At 40.4% G+C, this 22,500-nt stretch overlaps 1 protein-coding gene across 1 annotated transcript in view; it reads left to right on the forward strand.

Annotated features, from left to right (window-relative positions):
• The window catches only part of LOC308305090 (calcium/calmodulin-dependent protein kinase type II subunit alpha), a gene marked incomplete at its 5' end in the record, with an annotated part of 39,332 nt that overhangs the window by 2,163 nt on the left and 14,669 nt on the right, over window positions 1–22,500 (forward strand). Inside the window, 10 exons of the mRNA XM_080749749.1 lie at window positions 3,331–3,425; window positions 10,830–10,889; window positions 16,158–16,212; window positions 16,426–16,491; window positions 17,152–17,224; window positions 17,922–18,024; window positions 18,385–18,468; window positions 20,152–20,246; window positions 21,671–21,793; window positions 22,477–22,500. The exon at window positions 22,477–22,500 is cut by the window's right edge and continues 60 nt beyond it. Coding sequence (XP_080605875.1) covers window positions 3,331–3,425; window positions 10,830–10,889; window positions 16,158–16,212; window positions 16,426–16,491; window positions 17,152–17,224; window positions 17,922–18,024; window positions 18,385–18,468; window positions 20,152–20,246; window positions 21,671–21,793; window positions 22,477–22,500 — 778 coding nt within the window. The remainder of the gene's footprint in view (window positions 1–3,330; window positions 3,426–10,829; window positions 10,890–16,157; window positions 16,213–16,425; window positions 16,492–17,151; window positions 17,225–17,921; window positions 18,025–18,384; window positions 18,469–20,151; window positions 20,247–21,670; window positions 21,794–22,476) is intronic.

Raw genomic sequence — 22,500 nt, forward strand, 5'->3', positions numbered from 1 at the left:
ACATGAAAAAGTTTGAGAACCAAGCTATGTTGGTTAATACAGTAGATAGGATTGAGGAGTGGAATGTAACCTGAGTGGTACGGCGTTCCTGTTTGACTGCAGAATGGGCAGACTGGAGTCCCAAGGGAGGTTGGGACTGAGTTACTAGGGCCCAAGGTGGAGGGGCCTTAATTATTTTATACTTTAGCTATTGAAAAATAGCAGAAATATAAGCTCACAGCGCGGCACCGAGTACTGCGCTGCGAGCTTGTAGAAGTCGTGAAAATGTGTTCAAATTTTTGAATATATGTATTTTTTAAGGAGGTCTGTGGCCAAATACATATCATTTCAGGGGTCCTTGATATGAAAATGTTTGAGCACCACTGACATAGAAACATAGGTTTTTCAAAAAACCTTAGAAGGATTTGAAATATTCAAAGACTTAATATTAGCAGATCTACATAGCAGATCTACAAGCTCGCAGCACGGCACCGCGGCACCGCTGCGAGCTTGTATAGATCTGCTATTTTTCAATAGTTAAAGCACAAAATAATGCGTAATAATGCGCTCCCGGTCTAAATGGGTTAAACCCCCTCCCCTATGAAGAACATTCATGGGGGGCCCGCTGTGAATCCTTGTACCCAGGGCCCAGAATTTGGCGTGACGCCCCTGGATGGAGAGAAAGCTGTTTAGAAACAACTCATTCAGAAATCTGGAAAGAAAGGAAAAGGCAGACGTTGTTGACGTCAGACATGGGTCAGGAGTCAGCATCTTGATTGAAGCAACTCTGACAGATGAGATGTCATTTATGAACATTTGTGTTCATAAATAATAAAAAAAAGATTTTGCCTATACAAAGATAGGTTGAAAGTGGTTAAAATATATATTTTTAATCACATTTGCCTTAGTATTGCGAAATGAGTGTGCACTAAGCTTGGAAACAAAGACGCGCGCGCACACACACACACACACACACACACACACACACACACACACACACACACACACACACACACACACACACACACACACACACACACACACACACACACACACACACACACACTTGTGACACACAGACACACACATCTTCCATCCACTTAACTGGATCTGACAGAGACATTTCCATTGCTCGCCTTGCCCTTTTACAATGTAGGCACAAGTGTCCACACATCTACAGTATATATACAGTGGTTTGTGACTGTGTGTGTGCGTGCGTGTGTGCGTGCTTGTATTGTGTGTGCGCAGTAGCAAAGTGATGTATTAAAGGTGCGATTGACCTTTAGGCTACTGTGAAGATGTCCACATTTACAGTAGTTCAGATCAGTGAGAAGAAAATTCACATGAAAAGGTTGACATTTTCAGTGATACAAATATTTGATTTGACAGTAAAATGCCTCAAATCCCTTAAAAGGAGAATTCCACTCAATCTCGGTTTCATGACATGCGTTATCTCTTAATTATCTCTTAAATTAAATAATCCAATGTAAACTTCGAACTTGACTAAAATCCTGAATGTAAATTTAATTCAGAGAGTGAAAAATGGGCACATAAGACGCTGTTTACAACTGAGCAGATTTTCCGTTTAAAAATGAATGGGCTTGGATCATATAACTTATTAAATTAACCTTTTTGCCAATTATACATTGATGTTCATGGCTCTTAATGAAAGATAAATATTAATTATACATCAAGACAGATTTCAGCATACATGGTGGTCTACCCTGCCATGTAAAGGTCAAAAGTAAAGGCACTCTATGATGTGTTTTTTAATGTGTATATCGTTGTTGTTGGGCAGAAACCGTGTATCTCCAATTCTCCATATTTAAACTTTTTCAGTTTTTCATATTTTGTTTAATAAATGAAAGCCCTATTGCATCATACAAGAGTCTCATACAAAAGTTGTGAAAATAGCAGATCTACAACAAAATGTTTTTAATATAACAAATGGAACAGTTTTGGACATACAAGGTTTCCACCCATGGAATGAGGAAATGCTCATTCTATCAATCAAGATGCTGACTCCTGACCAAGATCAAAGCGTGTTGCAACTCTCTTTTTCTATGGACTCTCTGATTCATCTGACTTCAAAGCCACACCCCCTTGGAAGAAAACTTCCCATTCAAAAAGCGCTTCAAATGAGAACTGAATAGTTATTTCCTATTGCGTTGTGTGTAGGGTTAGGCAAAAAAGCCTAACCCTAACCTCAGTAACCCAGACGCCGGTGAGTAGCCTACTGTAGCTAACCTGCCGACGCTGGTGACCCTAGTCGGAGTAATGACACATAGAAATAGCGAGATTTCACCATTTTAAACAAAGCGAACAAGACAAGGCCACACTGTTACCAAGGATAGTGGCTAAAGCCAGGAAGTAAGGGTCACAGTTTTCACATGCATCACTTTCGAGCATAACTTCAGTGCATTTAAGAGACACACAGAAAAGACTGCTCAGTTTTATGTCTGCTAAATCAGTGGTTCTCAACCTTTTCAGGCCGCGACGCCCAAAATAATCATATTATTTTCGCGTTGCGAGGAGTTGTGAGTATGTAGATCGGCTATTTTCACAATTTCTGCCTCTAATATTTGACAATTTAGCCAATGTTTAATTTGCCATTTTAGAGATATTAAAAGGTTATTAAATTGTCACTTTAGAAATGTGCTTCTACCACTTTTTGTGGTAAAATGTTCAGATACTGGATTCTGATTGGCTTAAAACAGTGGTAAATCAGTCAACAACCTTGAGTTGGCTCATGGACCCCGCCCACTGTTGTGATGCAGAAACAATTAATGATTGTAACTAAATAACCTTGCAAGTTACAACTGTGTTTTCTTTCATTTATATGGTAGAAGTGGTAGAAAAGCAATTTACCATTCGAGGGTCGTGGGTCGTGGGTTTCAGGGTTGTGTGCCCCTGAAACAGTGGTAAATCAGCCAACAACCCACTCCCTCTCATGGTAAATGGCTTACATATACCCTCATACACCTAAACTTTATGTTTTTTTTTTTTACTGTTTACACATTAAGTTAAACATCTGGGCACCCCCCAAAATAATTTGGCGACCCCCCTGGGGGTCCCGACCCACAGGTTGAGAACCACCGTGCTAAATAAACATTAGCCCTATACAGCACCTACAATATAGAGATATAGGCCTGCTGTTCCTCCCTTTAATCTTATTTGGGTCGGTGAGTCGACATCTCAAAGTGTTACAGTACAATGATGAACCCACACAGAATGCTACAGTGCAAACATCGCTCTCTACAACTGTGAGGTTCCAAATATAGGAGCCTCCCTGGGAGTATAACTTCAAATGTCAGACATGTTTTTTGTTCCCTCTCTCTTTGTGCCTCCAAGGGGAGCGTTCTCCATCGTGCGTAGGTGTGTCAAGGTGCTGTCAGGTCAGGAGTATGCAGCCAAGATCATCAACACCAAGAAGCTCTCAGCCAGAGGTGAGTATCTGAATGCTACAGGTTGCTGCAGGAGGGATATAGTTTGACATGTGGACGCTGTAGTAGATTAGAGATTATCATGATTGATTATGTGTGACGTTATAGAGTAGATCATGTGTTCATTGATTATATTAATGTCTAGCTCTTATGATACATCATTTATGCTGGATAGCTTGTAGTAGTCTAGGTGTCGCACTAGGACTGAGTAGCGATTGTTTTGGTAAAGCCTATCTTGTTATGGTACAGTTCGTCCCAGAGGCCTTGAAGCCACACAGTATAACTTAATTAGTGTATGACCATTATTCTTGGCAGAACTACTTTACCACTGTCCAGAGTGTTAACTGTACTTCTGTCCATGATATCATGTTACATATACTTGACCACCACCACCACCACCTACCGGTAATACATTGTCTTGTCTCCTAATTTTCTCATTGATTATTGATTGATCTGAATTCCACCACAACGCACTGCAAAGCCATTAAGAATATAGTCTGTCATGGGAATTTAGTTTATATTGTGCGTGCGTGCGTCAGGTGAAATGACACAATTTGTCCTTACATAACATTAGGACCTCTTCTCAGCTAATGAGTTAATTGTGGATATCTAATAAGGAATGATCAACAAGGTTGTGGTTTTCCATTATGGCTGTTGTGCCCAGAACAGTAGAGGAGACGAGACGACTTCAAGCTAGTATCATTTTTAACCTCTTTTGATGCTATATACTGTAGCACCAAATGCTATAAAGAACCTTTAGACAACTTACATTTGGGAAAAGAAAAAATCAGCTTAATTCAATTTCAGATCCATAGGCCTATATCAACCCACTGAAGAGAAAAATACAGGAGCAAGGCCATGTTGCCCCTTATATCTCTATAGCACACTGAGTGCTATGTTGTAGTTGTGACACAATGATGACACCGGTTATAGGTTTGCGATGCTGATGAAAGATTCTGTGTTTTATTGACTACGTGCAGCTCATACTTGGTAAGTCTGCTGCTTGCCATGTGTTTAAATCAAAGTAGTTTCGCTTACGTAAGTGAGCCAAACACGCCAACGTAAGTTGAACTAACGACACAGCAGAAAACTGCAGCCCACAAACAACATTACAGCATGGGAAATTAACACGTCTGACACCTTATGGCATGCTTGCTTTGATTACAAAACCTTGCAGGTGTGTGTGACTGTACCCTGCACTGTAAAGAGGAGGACACAAATAGAAAATTGTAAACACCTGCTGATCAATAAACGCCCGGCACTGCTTGAGTCACTCACTCCCCCATCACCTCTCAATTGAGTGAGAGTGCGCAGAATAATAAACAGCTTACATTCGGGGTAAAGTGAAGAATCGTCAACGCCGGTGTGCAATTTCAGATCGATTTGTTCAGCCTTTTGAGGAGAGAAATGGATAAGGATTAGGCAGCGCCTTGGACCATGTCCAACCCTGATTCGGCTCAAACAAAGGGTAAAATTCCGAAATTCGTTCTCCTGCTACCACTAAAATATGGAACGCCCTACCGAAGGCCTTACAGGAGTGTAAATCACTAACTTCCTTTAAACCCGCTCTGAAAGGGGCGCCCGCTGGCCTGCTGGATCCAGGCGCATACCACTTAGGCATTGCCACATAGGCATTGATGCCTGTTGGTGTCGCTGGTTCGATTCCCAATCCGGACGACCTATGCCGCATGTCACTCGACCTCTCTCCCCCCATTTCCTGCCAGTCTACTTTCCTATCAAATAATGTCATAAAAGCCCAAAAACAAATTAAAAAAAAAAAAAAAAGAGAGAGAGAAAAACGCTCTAAAAACTACTTACAGGTGGCTCCACTCGAAACTGGTAACAAATAAACCGAGCCTAATTGTTGTTGATTACAACAGTCTTTCTGATGATATCTACTAGCATAGTACTGTGTTCTGTCTGTCATTCAATGTTATATGAGTTAAAGAGAAAGATCTCAATGGAATTAAGCCGCAAGACTTCCTTTTAGTTGACCTTATACCAGTGAACTGTGTCATGAAACTACCTTTCCCTATGCAAACTTCCAAAATATACTTCAATCAATCAATCAATCAATCAATGAATCAATCAATCAATCAATCAATCAATCAATCAATCAATCAATCAATCAGGACAGACACAGAAAGATAGATAGTTTCCTTATAGTAAGATAGGATTGTAGTAGGATTGTTACATAGCAAGATACAAGGAAGTATAGTTGTTGAGGAAGCATATTAAAGAGCAGTTTAGTAGTAATGAATGTACTGTATTAGCATAAAGGCACCCAACCAACCACCCACCCACACACCCACGCACGCACACACGCACGCGCACGCACGCACGCACGCACGCACGCACGCACGCACGCACGCACGCACGCACGCACGCACGCACACACACACAATGAGGTTGATGGAAAGCGAATGAGTGAAAGACAGAAAGGCAGATAAGGTATATCTTTTGTGTTTGTGGATCCATGCCCCAAAGGGAGAGGAAGAGAGACAGACAGAAGCATAGAGACTCAGACACAGCGGGTCAAAGTTCAAAGTGCTCATAACGCTAAAGTTCAGACTGTCTCGTATAAAAATGAAGATGTAAGATAACGATCCTTCGCTGAATGTGGTTCAGCAAAGGATCTCTCTTTCGTCTGTATAGTTCATTATTGATGTGTAGGCTCTGTAGCGTGACAATATCCCACAATAACCTGTACAAAAGACATGTTCAAAGGGAGAAAGTGCACCAGTAAGGTCACATATACAGTAATAACGTCACATTTTCTGAATTGAGTGAATTCAATTTGAAAAAACCTTTTTCCAGTCTAGTTTGGTGTCTCTGTCTCTCAATGTCAGATGTATTCTTCCTCGAACAACCGTATGACACAATTGAAAGACAGAAATGACACATTTTGTAATTTGTTCAATGGAGTATAACGCTTTAGCTCATTCATTCATTCAAACCTTTATTTATTCTCGAAAGACATTGAGGTTGCCCTCATTTGCAGCGTGGTCGAGATACATCACAGTACAATCAATATTCACAAAACAGTTGCAGACACTTGTGGGTAGATCTGACAACACATTAATGACATGACAAGCACACCGTCAAGATCGAAGAAGATCGAAAGCGGTGTTCATTGAAATGAAATGAATGTTGAAAGAAAATTAATGTCAGTGTAATGAGGTCTGAACAGGTGCATGTCACATCACGATGCATTTGGGAGCTTGTAGATCTGCTATTTCTGAGAACCTGAAAAATAAACTAGGGCTTGTACGTGTTTACCTGTTCCCACCTTGGAACCTCCTCACGGACCCCTGGGGTACCCAGCTTTGGGAGCCAGGGACCCCCAGGAGAGTCCAGGGGGTCCCCAGAAAAAGTAGTTAAAGGAGTAGTTCACCCAAAAAATTACTTATTTTCTATCAATTACAACCCCATGAAGCCGTGAATTCATGGAGATCTATTTTTGTTTTTGTTGCATTCCTGGCCAATAAATTGATGACCGGGTCATCATCCAAATCTTTGTGTGATAGAAACTTTTTTCTCATTTTTTATATGCCTGCACTTGAACCCTAGTGTTCAGATTCTGAAAACGTTAGCCAAAAATAGCAGATCTACAAGCTCACAACGCCTCGGACTGCGAGGCGTTGTGAGCTTGTAGATCGGCTATTTTCGGCAAAGAGGTTCGGTGTAGAGGGGAAAAAGAGCAGATTAAGTACAGAGTGAAAGGTCAAGTATTGAATTGACGGTTCAAGTGGTTACATATCTGAAGACACAAATTGACATGAATCCAAAATACTCTGATTGTGGTCAAACAATGAAACTATATGGAATCTATGAAAAGGTTGTGGGGGTCCCTGCTTCATCTCTTTCTCAACTAAGGGGTCCTTGGCCTGAAAACGTTGAAAACCCCTCTTCACACTTTGCGTTGAAGTTGTGAGCGTTTTGCTGTGATATTCTTCTGGTGTTTCCATGTGTATTTGTGTGTAGTTTGAGGATGTTGTTTCTTTTTTTTGTCAGAAATTCTACTTCGGAAAAACAACAAATGTCAAAAACTCCCTCAGAATCTCAGTCTGTCTGTCTCATTTTCTACTCATTTTTTCCCTTTTCTTTCTTTTTTTTCCAAAAAAAAAATGTTTTTTTTCATAACACTATTCTGGGGTTCGATTTTCTTTGGTTGCTTAGCAACACTGCTCTCACAGGCTGTGTGTGTGTGTGTGTGTGTGTGTGTGCGCGTGCGCGTGCGCGTGTGTGTGTGTGTGTGTGTGTGTGTGTGTGTGTGTGTGTGTGTGTGGTGCGTGCACGCGCTGGCGTGTGTGTGCAAGTGAGTGTGTACATATGCTATGTGTTTGCCTGATTAGTTATTTGCATATCATCTTAAAGCCTAATATTGACATAGCTTATATATTTACAGTAATTTGTTTAATTAGAAACAATGTTGAATAATAATGATAACTAAAAGCTATATAATTATTATGAAACTATGCATATACAGAATGCACATTAAGCACTCCTCTCACGAGGGGGTTGAGGTGGGGTTGGCTGGTTCTCCATAACATCTAAAAATAGTCAATGACTTCAGTTGCTTATTTGAAAAAGAAAAATGTTATTATCTCTGCAGATATCTGCAGAGGGTCAATATTGCCCCCTGCAGGTCATAGAACAGAATTTCAGGATTTCTCACCTTTTCCCAAAGTGTGAGCCAGCTCACAAATCTCAGGCCAGTGGTGGAAAAAGTACTCACATTTTGTACTTGAGGTTAAATACCCAAAAGTGTTGGTTTAAAAATGTACTCAAAGTAACAAAAGAAGAAACTCATTATGTGGAATGTCCCATAATGTCCCATAATTTGAAAATAGCCGATCTACGAGATCACAATGCGTTGCATCGTGACGTTTTCAAATGGCTGAAATGTATATAGGACTGAAGTGGTTAATGTATGTTTTGTTTTAATAATCAAAATCTACAAATTAACTAGTAACTAAATAATTGTAGTGGAGTAAAAGTACAGTATTTGCCTCTGAGATGTAGTGGAATAGAAGAAGTACAGACATGGGAAATACTCCAGTAAAGTAAAAGTAATTGAAAATCAACATTTCTGTATATGAATTAAATACTTGAGCACTATTTTAAAATATTTTGAAAATAGCAGATCTGCTATTTTAACTATTGATATGAAAATGTCTGGAAAAATCAAATTGTTTTCAAATAAAAAAAAAATATGACAATACAGCAATGCATTAGATAGATTATAATATAATAGTCCCCACTCCTTGGGGCATTTTTTTTGTCATACAATACTTAAAGCCAGGACAACTGGTACCATTTAATTTCTACTCAATCTCTGTCAGAAGATGGCAATACTTTGGTAGACTTCAATACTGTGTATGTTTAGAAGTGTAAATTGTCCACATAGCCACTACTCAGCTCTAAGTCAAGTCAGACTCTCTTTAAAGATGTACATTTTTTTTTCATCCCACTATTTTGTAACCCATTTTTCACCCAGTGCCAATTGCCTATGTAATCCTGGGCTCTGCTCTCCCTCTGCCGCACCTGGGGAGACAACAGACTGACCTCATGCTTCCTTCTATGCATGAGGAGCCCGAGTTGCTTCTTTTCACCTGACAGTGGAGATTTCCCTGGTTTGGACGTAGCGCGTGGAAGGAACACATTATTCCAACCAGTTCTTTTCCCCTCCATCAGGCACCCCAGCTGGCATTATTGAGACCAGGATTACTGCATGTTTTTGTGAGGGTATCAACCCTAGGAGACACGGGGAGAACATGCAAACTCCACACAGAAAGGCCCTATCGCCAACCCCACCTAGGGTGTGGGCGCTGATGACGCGTCCCCAGGCAGGAATCGAACCCAGGACCTTCTAGCTGTGAGGCGAAGCGCTAACCACTGTGCCACCGTGCCCTCGCTATGTAACTTTCCCGGATTTGAACTCGGTTTCCTGCTGACATTTTTACCATTGACCTAAAAGAGCCCACCCGCTCACTCAGAGGAGGAATTAAATCTTGACCATCAGGTCAACTGTGATGTCTAGTTGAGACATGACCTTTCACATGGTCTAAAGACAAAATACAACCACCCCATTTGAACAAGTTATATTGTATCAACATACTCTACAGATTGTAGGGAAAAAAGTCACACAGTACCGCTTTAATGAAGTGCTGTGCTATGTAGAAAAAGGAAATCTGAAAATAATTGTGGCCCAACAAATGAAAATGTTCAAAGCAAATGTAGGCCTATTGTGTTCAAAGGCTTTTAGAAGGAAAGCTGGTGCGTACTCGTAGCCACACTGCAAGAAAGTTTGAATTAATAAACAGCCACCAATGTTTCAACATAACAAGTATTCTTCAGAGATACAATAATGCAGCGCTCTCTTCTGCCTTCTCTCTCCTTCCCCCTCTCCTCAATAATGATCCCAGTAATGACTTGTCTATACTCCATCGTACGGGGTGGCGCTCACTGGAAATAGCAGATCCACAATCCCACAACGCGTTGTGGATGTGATGCGTTGCGATCTTGTAGATCGTCTATTGTCGGTGCATGCCACCGCCATGCCACGAAGCATAAAACAGGCGCAATGTGTTTCTCATGAAGGTGCCTGCAGCTGCAGATGATTGATGTGTTTCATATCCAATCAGGAAGTGTACGAGCGTGGGGCCGCCTGCCACAGCTCTAATTGGCTGGCTGACTGATATGGGCCGTGACTGTGTAATAAGAGGGATAATAAAGTTCAGCAGTACTGTGGTCTTTATAAACACTTTCACACTGCCGTCGTCTCTGCTTTGGAAATGTCATTATAGGTGAAAATTGTCACAACAACAAAAATGTTTCAACATTTTTCAGATTGTCAAAACTTTCTGATTAAAAAAGAAAATTGTAGATCTAAAAGCTCACGTCGCAAGTGTGAGCTTATGTATTTTTGCTGAGCGACACTATAGACCCTATTCACGTCCCGCCCACTCAGCAACTTCCTGGTGCTGACGTCACGCTTTGAAGGGGAAAGCCTGCTAAAAGCCCATAGAGTTATTATTAAATCGCAAATTTTATGCAATTTCCGAATAGTAAAGTATAAAATACGGCTAGCATGATCATGAACACAAGATAGTAAAAGGCAAAAAGCATTATAATTTACTTTACCGTTCGAAATAATGATTTTTTTGGCTTTAAGTCCAGCGATTTCTGTGTTAACTCTATGGGCTTTTAGCAGGGCTTCCCCTTCAAAGCGTGACGTCAGCACCAGGAAGTTGCTGAGAAATTGCTGAGTGGGCGGGGCGTGAATAGGACTTATTGCAGTATAAAATGAAGGTTAAGCTGCATATGGAACTCCTTTGCTTCATCCAAAAGGTTTAAATATATTCTTTTAATTAGACTACTTCCTGTTTTGTTTTTCATTTACAGACCATCAGAAGTTGGATCGCGAGGCTCGGATCTGTCGTCTACTCAAACACTCCAACATAGGTGAGTTCTTAAATGACTGTAGGCCTATTGGTTCATTTATACTAGTGGTTTGACTGTGTTTTATGACAAAAAATGTGGTGCCGCAGCAGACAACCAGAGTGATTTTGATCATTACAAATGAATAAAGCATAAACAAACTAGTTCACATGAAAGATATTGATGTAGCTATGATATCCGAAAGGGTACATATATTTTATATGTGCAGAGATTACTTACAATTAAAATACATTTTATGTTTCCTCATTTCCTCATTCCTCGCACCAGGTGGGGGGAGGGGAGGTCGGGCACACAGATCAAAGACAGACAGATCAAAGATCAAATAGGGAGCTGCCGTTTGAATCCAGCGGCAAGTGTATCCCCCGCCCTATGCCTTAGAACGGGCATGGCTCCCCCAGTCGCCCTGTGTAGTTAGACTGTAACTGGTCCTCATTTTGCTTCGGATCCCCTAGAACACCATCAAGGACAGCTGTGTGTCCCCAGACCCCACTTTGAGAATCATTGGTTTAGATCAGGGGTTCCCAAACCTTTTTGTCTCAGGGCACCCCATAAATATGTTTTTAATCCGAGGGACCCATACATTATAATTTTCACTCCCAGCACATTATATTTATAGCATATCGTCGTTGTCTGGTGGAAACCTTGTACTGTATGTCCAAAACCGTTCATTTTGTATTTATCATCTATAAAATGTACTAAACTAATGAAAACAGCAGATCTACAAGCACACAACGCCTCGCGCGCTTGTAGATTGGCTGTTTTCACTAGTTTTGTGCAACAGTCTTGTATGATGAAGCAGGGCTTTGCTTTACCAAAAGACTACATGACAGTGACGATATTTTAGTGATTATGTTGCGATGAAAACGTTGCGATAATAGCCATTCTGGTTAGAACTGACTGAAAATAACATTGTACTTCATTTCTTATTTTTTCAAGTGTCCAAATAAATTCAAAATATTATCAAATGATCTCGCGGCACCCCTGGACTGCCGTCGCGGCACCCCAGGGTGCCCTGTCACCCACTTTGAAAACCCATGGTTTAGATAGTCCATGTTATCAAGCAATCACAGTTCTGAGTCGTACGCCTTTCCCTGTAATACTGTGTCCACGATATAAATTAACCCTATGCATGAATAGTGTTACTGTATGTAAATGTTACAATGCTAATGCTCAAGAGTTTCAGTTAAATACACATAAACACATTTCAGTTAAATAAAGAAATAGTTTTCTCCAAAGCAAGATAATGGTTAGTTTTGTCGACGGGCCATAGTATATTCAAGTAATATGAAAGAGGTCAAAAGTATACAGTGTGTATACTGTATTCGGTGGTGTTTTGATTGATACTGTACTACAGTACAACACATGTTTGGGAATTGCTCTTTCAGATTTGATTAAAAATGGATGACAATGAATTATAGAACCGTTAGCAACTCGTTGCTAGTGGCAACCAGACCATAATGACTAATTCATACCAAGACATTAGAGACACAAAGAGATGGAGAGACAGCAGGGAGGGAGGGAAGGAAGGAAGGAAGGATAGGAAGGAAGGGAATAGAGGCAGCAGCTCTATGAACATGACAGTGTTTTTGCACTGCTTTTATACAAGACTGTCACACAAAACTTGTGAAAATAGCAGATCTACAAGCACACAACGCCTCACGATGCGAGGCACTGTGTGCTTGTAGATCGGCTATTTTCACTAGTTTAAATCAATTTTAAAACGATAAATACAAATCGAATGGTTTTGGACACAGTGGTGACAGTTCAGCAAAAGCTAGGGTATGGGTAAAGGTAGTCCTCATGTGCACGTGCGCGAAAACATCTGGTTTTGTCTGTTTTATAACCGGGTTTCTACAGTTTCTTGGGCTGGATATGGCAGCCTGGAACGGTTGTTCAAGCAGCTAAACTTGGCATGTTAGTAAACGTGTCACAATCAACAATAATGCATTGCACCTGTGCAGCTGACCTGCAGAACCTGGGAATATACCATTCTGTCAAGATGGGGAGAATACAAGAGTGGGGAATATAATAATACCTTGTTAAAGTGAGCATTTTGTAAAATTTTGTTATTTTACTGTAATTTAACAACATAATAACCAGCACAGTAGACAAAGAGACATTCATGAATTTATATTTAAAAGTAACTTTTATTTTCCCCCCTGGACCCAGGGTATGGCAGCTGCATACCCCTGCCATACCCAATATTGACGCCCCTGTTTGGACATACTACAATGTTTCCACCCAACAACAATTTATTTCCTACCAAGACATTATAGAGACACAAAGAGATGGAGAGACAGCAAGGAAGGAATGAAGGAATGAAGGAAGGAAGGAAGGAAGGAAGGAAGGAAGGAAGGAATGGAGGCAGACAGAGACAACGAACAGAGACAGAGAGAAATACAGAGGAAGAGAGAGAGTTTTTAATGTCATCTCAGACCTAGCTCCTACGCACTGTTTACCCCTGAATGTAAATAACTCTGAAAGCGCACACAAATGGAACCTTATGGGTCCACTCGGTTCCATTTGCACACTCTTTCAGCGTTAAATCAACACTGATGATTTTACTGTGCGCTCTCCACCTACTCAAACTGAACCCGAGGTGGTGTGCTTGTGTGTGTGTGTGTGTGTGTGTGTGTGTGTGTGTGTGTGTGTGTGTGTGTGTGTGGTTCCATTTGTACACCGTCAGAGTTGAATTAACAGTGATGATTTCATTTCACTGTGTGCTCCCCACCTACTCATACTGAACCTGTAGTTCATGCGTGCGTGCGTTTGTGCGTGTGCGTGTGCGCATGCATGGTACCTACAGAAAATATGTAGCCTCAGGCTTTATGTACATAAGCGAGCAATTATTCCAATGCCATGCCTAAAATCCAAGCAATGAGCATTCATCATAAGGCCCCTAAATCCAAATGTATGCTAGTTTATGCTCGTGAGCGTATGCACGTTTTTTCAAAGGTTTTCAAAATGTGTCAAAAGTAATAGCCTATATCTAAAAGCTCACAATGCGTTGCCGTTGCATCACGGTGTGTTGTGAGTTTTAATGTAAGGTTTTCGACATTTTCAATGGGCCCCGGTCCAGAAAAGGTAACCATAGTGTCAGTCAGTAACACTTTGCATAGGTCTAATGAAGGAAAAAAGAAGTTGATCCAAAAAAAAAAATCCATTTAGAACATCGATTTCGTCACTGTCGGGCAGAAACCTTGAATCTCCAAGTTTCAAATGTGTATGTTTTTTTTCGTAGAGTAAAGCCATTTACTTCATCATACAATACTGTCGCACAAAACTTGTCAAAATAGCAGATCTGCAAGCACACATCGCGAGGCATTGTGTGCTTGCAGATCGTCTATTGTCACTAGTTTAAATCATTTTTAAAATGATAAATACTAATCGAACGGTTTTGGACATACCAGGTTTCCACCCGACAACAATTTTGATTTAGAAAGAAATAATGAAAGACAGGCAGTCGTCCATTCACATCCTTCGACCTCACTTGGACCTAAGTGGCCAATCAAAGCACATCACACATCCATGTGATTGGCTTCCAATCATAGCACATGTGATTGGCTTCCAATCAGAGCACACGGGGCAGTGCCAGGAATTGTTTTGGAAACTGCTCAACAAAATGTTTCCCAGTTTTACATAACACTAACATTACGATGGTCTGTGTGCATGTGTGTGTGCGTGCGTGTATGTGTGTGTGTGTGTGTGTTGCTAAGCAACAGTGTACTTAAGTGAAGGCACTGAAACCCTCAGTCCTCCCACACACACAGATTCATTTGAACGCACGCACACGCAGACGCACACACACAGACACACGCTCGCCCGCGCGCACACACACACACACACACACACACACAGACCTGTGTGTAGGCATTCCAACAGACATAACTCCCGCATATATTATGTACCTGCCCCCTCCCCTCTTTCTACTCTCTGAAAGAACAAAAGCACTCCTACACACTGTAACACTGTATTAGCAGTGGGGTTTGGTGTGTGTGTGTGTGTGTGTGTGTGTGTGTGTGTGTGTGTGTGTGTGTGTGTGTGTGTGCGTGCGTGCGTGCGTGCGTGCGTGCGTGTGTGTGTGTGTGCGTGCGTGCGTGGGTGGGTGGGTGGGTGTGTGTGTGGGTGGGGGGTGAATGAGAAAGAGATCCATTTCATCCTATGTTCTGTATGTCTACTTCTATAATTTATATAGAACATTATAGCTGTTAAACTAGAACAGGATAGGTTCCATAAAGTATAATTTCCAATTTAAATTTTATGAAAATGTGTTTTGCAAGAATCGGCCTCATGGTAGCACTAGAAGAGGGTCATGTGAGAAATGAGTGGAGTGAGGGTGGAGGTTGTGGTTTGGCAGCCAAGGAGTGTATGTGCAAAGTTTGGCATGGATAGGGGCAACGGTGGAGGAAGATATGAGTAGAGGAGAAGTATGACGTGAGGTGATGGACAGACTGACTGACAGACTGACTGACTGACAGCCGGTGGAGGTTTTGATAGTAACTGCAACCTGACGGTCGCAATAAGACAAAGTTCAATTACAACAATTGTGAAAACACTCTCTTTATATAGTCCAGTGCCTCCGGGTTCCGTGAGAGGGTTCCAGATGGTCTGTACCAAATGGACAGGACAGGGCTTGATAAAAAATGGACATGTCCGTTTGGTTGTTCCATTTGCATACTCTCACAGTCATGTGAGAGTGTCCTTGAAATTGAAAAGTTTGAGAACCACTAGTCTTTGCTTTATGAAAGACTTTACTTTATGTTATAAGCAGCCAAAATAAATGAGCTCATGATCAGAAGTAAAGTGCCTCGTTAGTACTAGCTTGCATTAAATACTTTCTGTAATGATTATGTGTGAAACAGAAGTCTATAGAGTGTAAAATATAGATTCTCTTTTTGTCCACAAGACAATGTCAGCCTCCAAGAGAAGAGCAAAACCAGGGAACAGCCTTCCTTTGTAATTGCAACTAATTAAGCTCAGTTTATACTTTGTCGTATAATGGTGTCACTTGCCAAAAATAGCAGATCTTAGTAGAACTAAGGAGATGGGCTATTTTATGCACTCAACACCATCATAAGACTAAGTATAACACAGCTTAGTCTTATGTATAGGAAAACATAACAAAATAATGAAGTGAAAGAAGTGAACAACAGAGTCTGATAGTCCCTTGTAAAAGAGAGACAGAGTATTTCACAATTATGTTCTACTGTGTGTATCTATATCCTTTCTCTTCTTTCCTTTTTTCTTACAATATTTCCTCCTTCCTTTCAGTCCGTCTACACGACAGTATTTCTGAAGAGGGACACCATTACCTAATTTTCGACCTGTGAGTTGTGTTTTGTTTTGTTATGTTGTGTTGTGACACAATGTATTATTTTGCTCTGTTGCACCCTGCGCGGTGTGATAGAGTGGAATGTATTTCTTCTTAATGGCTGACATTTCCTGAATTCTTTGTTTTTCTTTTTCCTTCTCCCAATTCTCTCTCTCTCTCTCTCTCTCTCTCTCTCTCTCTCTCTCTCTCTCTCTCTCTCTCTCTCAGAGTAACAGGCGGAGAGTTATTTGAGGACATTGTGGCCAGGGAATACTACAGCGAAGCTGACGCAAGGTTGAAAAAACTCTTTCTCATCCATTCTGTCCGTCCATTTGTCTGTGAGTCCTTTCATCTGCCCATCCGACATCCGTCCATCCATCTGTCCATCGGTCCATCCATCCATCCATCCATCCATCCATCCATCCATCCATCCTGTTAACTTTGTCATCCATCCATGATGATCCATCCATCCAACCTTCCACACCTGATGAATGGTATACTGAAGACTTAACTGGATAAAAAAAAAGAATTAACAGCTGTTATTATGTTGTTGTTGTTTCCACTGCAAGAGGACCTTTAAGGCCTTGGCTATAAAGTGCTGGTGTTAATAGAATCTCATCCATTTGTATATGCTACTTTTGAATTGCCAGTACTTCACCAAGCTAAAGTTTGTGGCAGACAGCAGTGAATAAATACTTTGAAAAGCGCATATCTTACTTCCTAACAGCAGAGGGACTCAGATGTACCGTACATTGGCCTTTAGTCCCAAACACCCACTGATTGCATCTTTGTGTTTTGCTGCAAACATCTAAGTCCTGTCGCCATGGCAATGGCATGAGTGTACACTTGCTGAGATGAAGCATAATGAAACCTTACAATTAAAACTTCCACTTCGTTTAGATGATTTTACAGTTCATGGTCTCATGTAGCGGAAACCTGTCCTTCTCTCTACAGTCATTGTATCCAACAGATTCTGGAGGCAGTGCTTCATTGCCACCAGATGGGAGTCGTTCACAGAGACCTAAAGGTAGCATCAATAGTTGACATATGTGTGAACTGCATGTCTGTTTGTTTTATACCATCTTGTCTTGTCTTATCAAATGTGTACAGCACTTTATTATTTTTAAACAGCCGTGCGTGCGTGCGTGCATGCTGTAGGGCTGTCATGATTATGACATTTTACATGACGATTAATTATCACTCAAATAATTGCGATTAACGATTTAATTGTGTTTTTTGTCGTTGACAATTACATTTCTGTTTGGCTTTTAGGCTTTGAAGTTGCACATGGTAGATATGACATGACACATAACCTAAATATACAAAGAAATTACTCACATATTTGACAACTTTATACTTAAAAAATAACATTGATAGTGGAAATAGCCGATCTACAAGCTCACGACGCGTTGTGAGCTTGTAGATCTGCTATTTCCACTATTTGTGACTTTTAAAACAAATCTATGAACATTTTTCAACATACGATTATGACGATTATGAAAAATAATCGCGATTAAGTGAAATAATTGCGATTAGACGATTATGTAATAATCGTGACAGCCCTACGTGCTTGCATGTATGTGCGCGTGTGTCGATGTATCCGTGTAAACCTGCTAAATATCCTCCAACGTGTTCTTGCCTCTCACCCATGTAGTACTATGCTATTGTCCTTTAATGTTCCCTATTGTCCTTTAATGTTCCCTATTGTCCTTTAATGTTCCCAGCCAGAGAACTTGCTGCTGGCTTCCAAATCGAAAGGGGCAGCTGTTAAACTGGCTGACTTTGGCTTGGCCATAGAAGTGGAGGGTGATCAGCAAGCATGGTTTGGTAAGTCATATATATTGTATTCAGTTTCAGTTTTTGTTTTTAGTTTTTTTTATCAAAGTTTTACCGATTTTCTTTCTTCTGCATTTTAAAGTGCATATTCATTTGGAATGTCTAGCCAAAAAATGTCTGAGGCTAAAAGTTTGATTTAATTATTAACTGTCCAGTTTGTTAAGCTAAATGACTCAGTTATCCAGGTAAGTTAAATAGCATTTTAATGACTTAGGACAGAATCTAAACAAACGTACACAACTGCAACCTCAAAAAGTGCCGTAATTAACGTCAAAATGGTCTATGTTTACATACGATATTGGACAAAGTCGTGAGTATGGACCTTTAATGTACTGATGCTTGCATGTGTAGGTTTTGCAGGGACTCCAGGCTATTTATCCCCTGAGGTTCTGAGGAAGGATCCTTATGGCAAGGCTGTTGATCTGTGGGCCTGTGGTGAGATGGCTGCTGTTAACAATCTAATGTTTTACAACTGGAAATCTACAGTACATCTGTATTTTTATAGGCTATGTATATAAGCCTATGGTAATTAAACATCTTAGGTTTATAGATATTTTACTTTCAAAACGTTTGGTTATTTTAGCGTCTACTCAGGCTTTAAGGAGCACCCGGGACCCGGGTTTTTAATTTGCTCGAGTCAGTATTTATTGTGACCGTCAGGTCACAAGTTACTATGAAAAGCTCCACCGGCTGTGTGTCTGTCAGTCAGTCTGTCCGTCACGACACGTCACGTCACATCACGTCACGTCACGTCACACTTTTGCCCCTTCTCTTATCTCTGCCACCGTTGGCCCCATCAATGCCAAACTTTGCACACACACTCCTTGGATGGCAAATCACAACCTCCGCCCCTGATTTCACACTGGCCTTCTTCCTGCGCCACCATCAGGCTGATTTTTGACAAAACACATTTTTGGACACTGCTCCTACACATTTTGGCCTAAAATCACACAAAGCGGTACACAGTATCTCTAAAGTCATGTCATCAACATGGATCTGTCCCATTTCCCATATTCCCTCCTGATTGGCTACGACTGCCTTCTAAAGTTTGTGTATGCGACGTGACAGTCGCTTATCTCCCGATTATGGAGTCTTACTGGTATATTTGATATTCATTTTATCAGACCCTTCCCCTTCCTATACAAATCCATTGGAACTTAAAACTCCATTTTAACCATAAGAGATTAATCAAAAACAGCCGTCCTTGGTTCTGGTGACTCACACTGTCCTCCTTTAAGTGAGGAGGCCATATTTTTTCAATTAACCTTTTCATTTATTTTTTGTATTTCATTTCTTTCATTTTCCAAAAAAATGAATGAAAAAAGTAATTGAAAAAACACAGCCTCCTCACGTATTAGGAGGACAGTATGAGTCACCAGAACCAAGGACAGTTGTTTTTGATGAATCTATCATGGTTAAAATGGAGTTTAAAGTTACAATGGATTTGTATGGGAAGGGGACGTGTCTGATAAAGTTAATATCAAATATCGAAATACTTAATCAAACAACTTAAAATATGTCTGGGGTGTTCACAAAAGCCGATAAGCAATAAAGCAATAAAATGTCCAAAAGTTTTTTTGAATGTGAAATATCTTTTTCAAAAGATTTATACTTTCTTTTAAAAACATTTTGGGACACCATGTGAAAGTGGTTAATTCTAAACATGAACCCATTTTAAGGATGTAGTTTCTGTTTGGCTTTTAGGCTTTGAAGTTGCACATGGTAGATATGACATGACACATAACCTAAATATACAAAGAAATTACTCACATATTTGACAACTTTATACTTAAAAAATAACATTGATAGTGGAAATAGCCGATCTACAAGCTCACAACGCGTCGCGATGCGACGCGTTGTGAGCTTGTAGATCTGCTATTTCCACTATTTGTGACTTTTAAAACAAATCTATGAACATTTTTCAACATACGATTATGACGATTATGAAAAATAATCGCGATTAAGTGAAATAATTGCGATTAGACGATTATGTAATAATCGTGACAGCCCTAAGTGCTTGCATGTATGTGCGCGTGTGTCGATGTATCCGTGTTGTCTTTAATCTACTTTATTCTATTCTATATACTTTTATTCTAACTATGAATATTCTCCATTCAGGTGTGATCCTGTACATTTTGCTGGTGGGCTACCCTCCCTTCTGGGATGAAGACCAGCACAGACTCTACCAGCAGATAAAGGCTGGAGCATATGATGTAAGTCACAGGACCATTCCTCTCCATGGCTGTGTCAAGCAGCCAGAAGCAGGGTCCCGTTTTTCAGGCATGGCCCGACCAGGGATCGAATCCCAATCTCAGGGTGGACAGTCTAACCACGAGGCCACTGTGTAATCATCTTAGTAACCATCTCTAACCCAGTACACATACACAACACACAGTGAATGATTGTCATGGTGTTTGACATATTTCCTTAAATAAAAGATAGGTTGGCACTGAGGTACTCTGCCTTAGGCCTATTTGTATATATTTTTTAAGTACAAACCTTATGTATATCGTTGTCTTGTTATTTGCCATTTACCTTTTATTAGGTCAATACAAGCTTTTAGCTTTTATCTCTTGAAAGTACATTTCATGGAAGGTTGTACGGAAAAGGATTTCAACCACTCTTTTACACTTTGAACTCAACTTGAAGTTGACATTATAGCATTTAATTGATGTCCCCCCTCCTTCCTAACTTTTTCGACTGTGCTCTTATTTATACTGTACCACTTGTCCTTCCCAACCACTTTTATCCTCGATTTCCATCAGAAATGTTCTCTTCTTTATTTTCTGTTATTGGCGCATTTTGACAGATCTGTAGGCTCACAGCATGCCACTAGGTTGGTTCAGCTTATTGGTCCTCTAAAGTGATTAGTCATTCACTACAGCAGCTGCTCTGCTTTTTGATTGAGTGTGGCTCTGCCCACTGGTTGAGCATTTAAACACACCTGTTGCATGATAGAACAACAACAATGCTGTTAGTCACAGATGAAGACTTGCATTGGTTTAAACACGGTCCTAAAGGTCTTATGACATCAAATTTCATTGTTATTTTATTTTTAGTTTGTTTTGTTCATGTTTCCTGACCTCAATTACACACATAAAAAATAAAAAATGAAATTTTGTTCTGTAATTTGTAGTTTTTTGAATTACTAGGCTCAGAAAAGTGAGTTGATTTGCCTCTGGAGTCTGGACGTACGCATCATCATCCAGGGGAGGGTGTGGTTGTAGAGGAGGGTGAACTCAACAACCAAAGTGGTAAATGGTAAATGGTGCATGGACCAATGCAAACACAATGTAAAGTAACAGCAAAGTTGATACACCCCCCCCCCCCTACAACCACACCCTCCCCTGGATGATGATGCGTACGTCCAGAGACAAATGAACTCACCTTTCTGAGCCTAATTATTCAAAAAAATACAAATTACAGAAAAAAACAGGTTGTTTTTGGTGTAATTGAGGTCAGGAAACATGAAAAAAGCCTAACAATAAAATAAAATGGAAATTTGATGTCATAAGGCCTTTAATAAAATTTCAATTCAGCAGACAATTGAGTTAAACCCAATCCATTTTTGTTTTCCCACCAATCCACGCTTCTCTTCTCTTCTCCCCTGTCTCCCTTTGGTGTCCTCTCACCCCAGTTTCCCTCTCCAGAGTGGGACACCGTAACGCCTGAAGCCAAAGATCTGATTAATAAGATGTTGACCATCAACCCAGGCAAGCGGATCACTGCAGCGGAGTCTCTGAAACATCCCTGGATCTCTGTAAGGACGCTGTCTACCGTTAAAGGAGTAGTTCACCCCTAAAATGACTTTTTTCTATGGATTACTCACGCCACGGAGACTTGAGTTCAATAATATCTTTTGTTTTTTTGTCGCTTTCCTAAGACACAAATGTGATTATAATGAATTTACCGGATGGGGACCCAAATTTTGATTCTGGATGGGTGACGGGTCCCCGTCCGGAAATCAAAGGGGGTAAATTCATTGTAATCAAATTTTTGTCTTAAGAATTCTACAAAAAACTAATATTATTGAACTCAAGTCTCCGTGGTGTGAGTAATCAATAGGAAAAAAAGAAGTCATTTTGGGGGTGAACTACTCCTTTAACCTTAACCTTATTCACTAGCACTTTTGTGCACTGTTTCCCAAACAGTGGGTCGGGACCCATCTATCTGTGGGTCGCGGACACATTTCTATGGGACAAGAGTAATTGTCAAAAAAATAAAACATTAATCCCAATTGAATGCAACATTTTTCATGAAACAAATGAATAAAAAAATCAATGATTGTTCAAAACGAATGTGGGAACCACTGCTTTAATGTATAATGTACAGTGGAGAGGCAGTAGTAATGAAGCTATATGATCTTGATCCCTCTATTTCTTTTTTACTTCTCTTGTTCTCCCCCTCTCTGTCTGTCTTTCTCTTTTTGTCTTGCATCCCTAGCATCGCTCCACTGTAGCTTCCTGT

This window comes from Nannobrachium achirus, assembly GCF_963921795.1.
Source record: "Nannobrachium achirus genome assembly, chromosome: 19".
NCBI lineage: Eukaryota > Metazoa > Chordata > Actinopteri > Myctophiformes > Myctophidae > Nannobrachium > Nannobrachium achirus.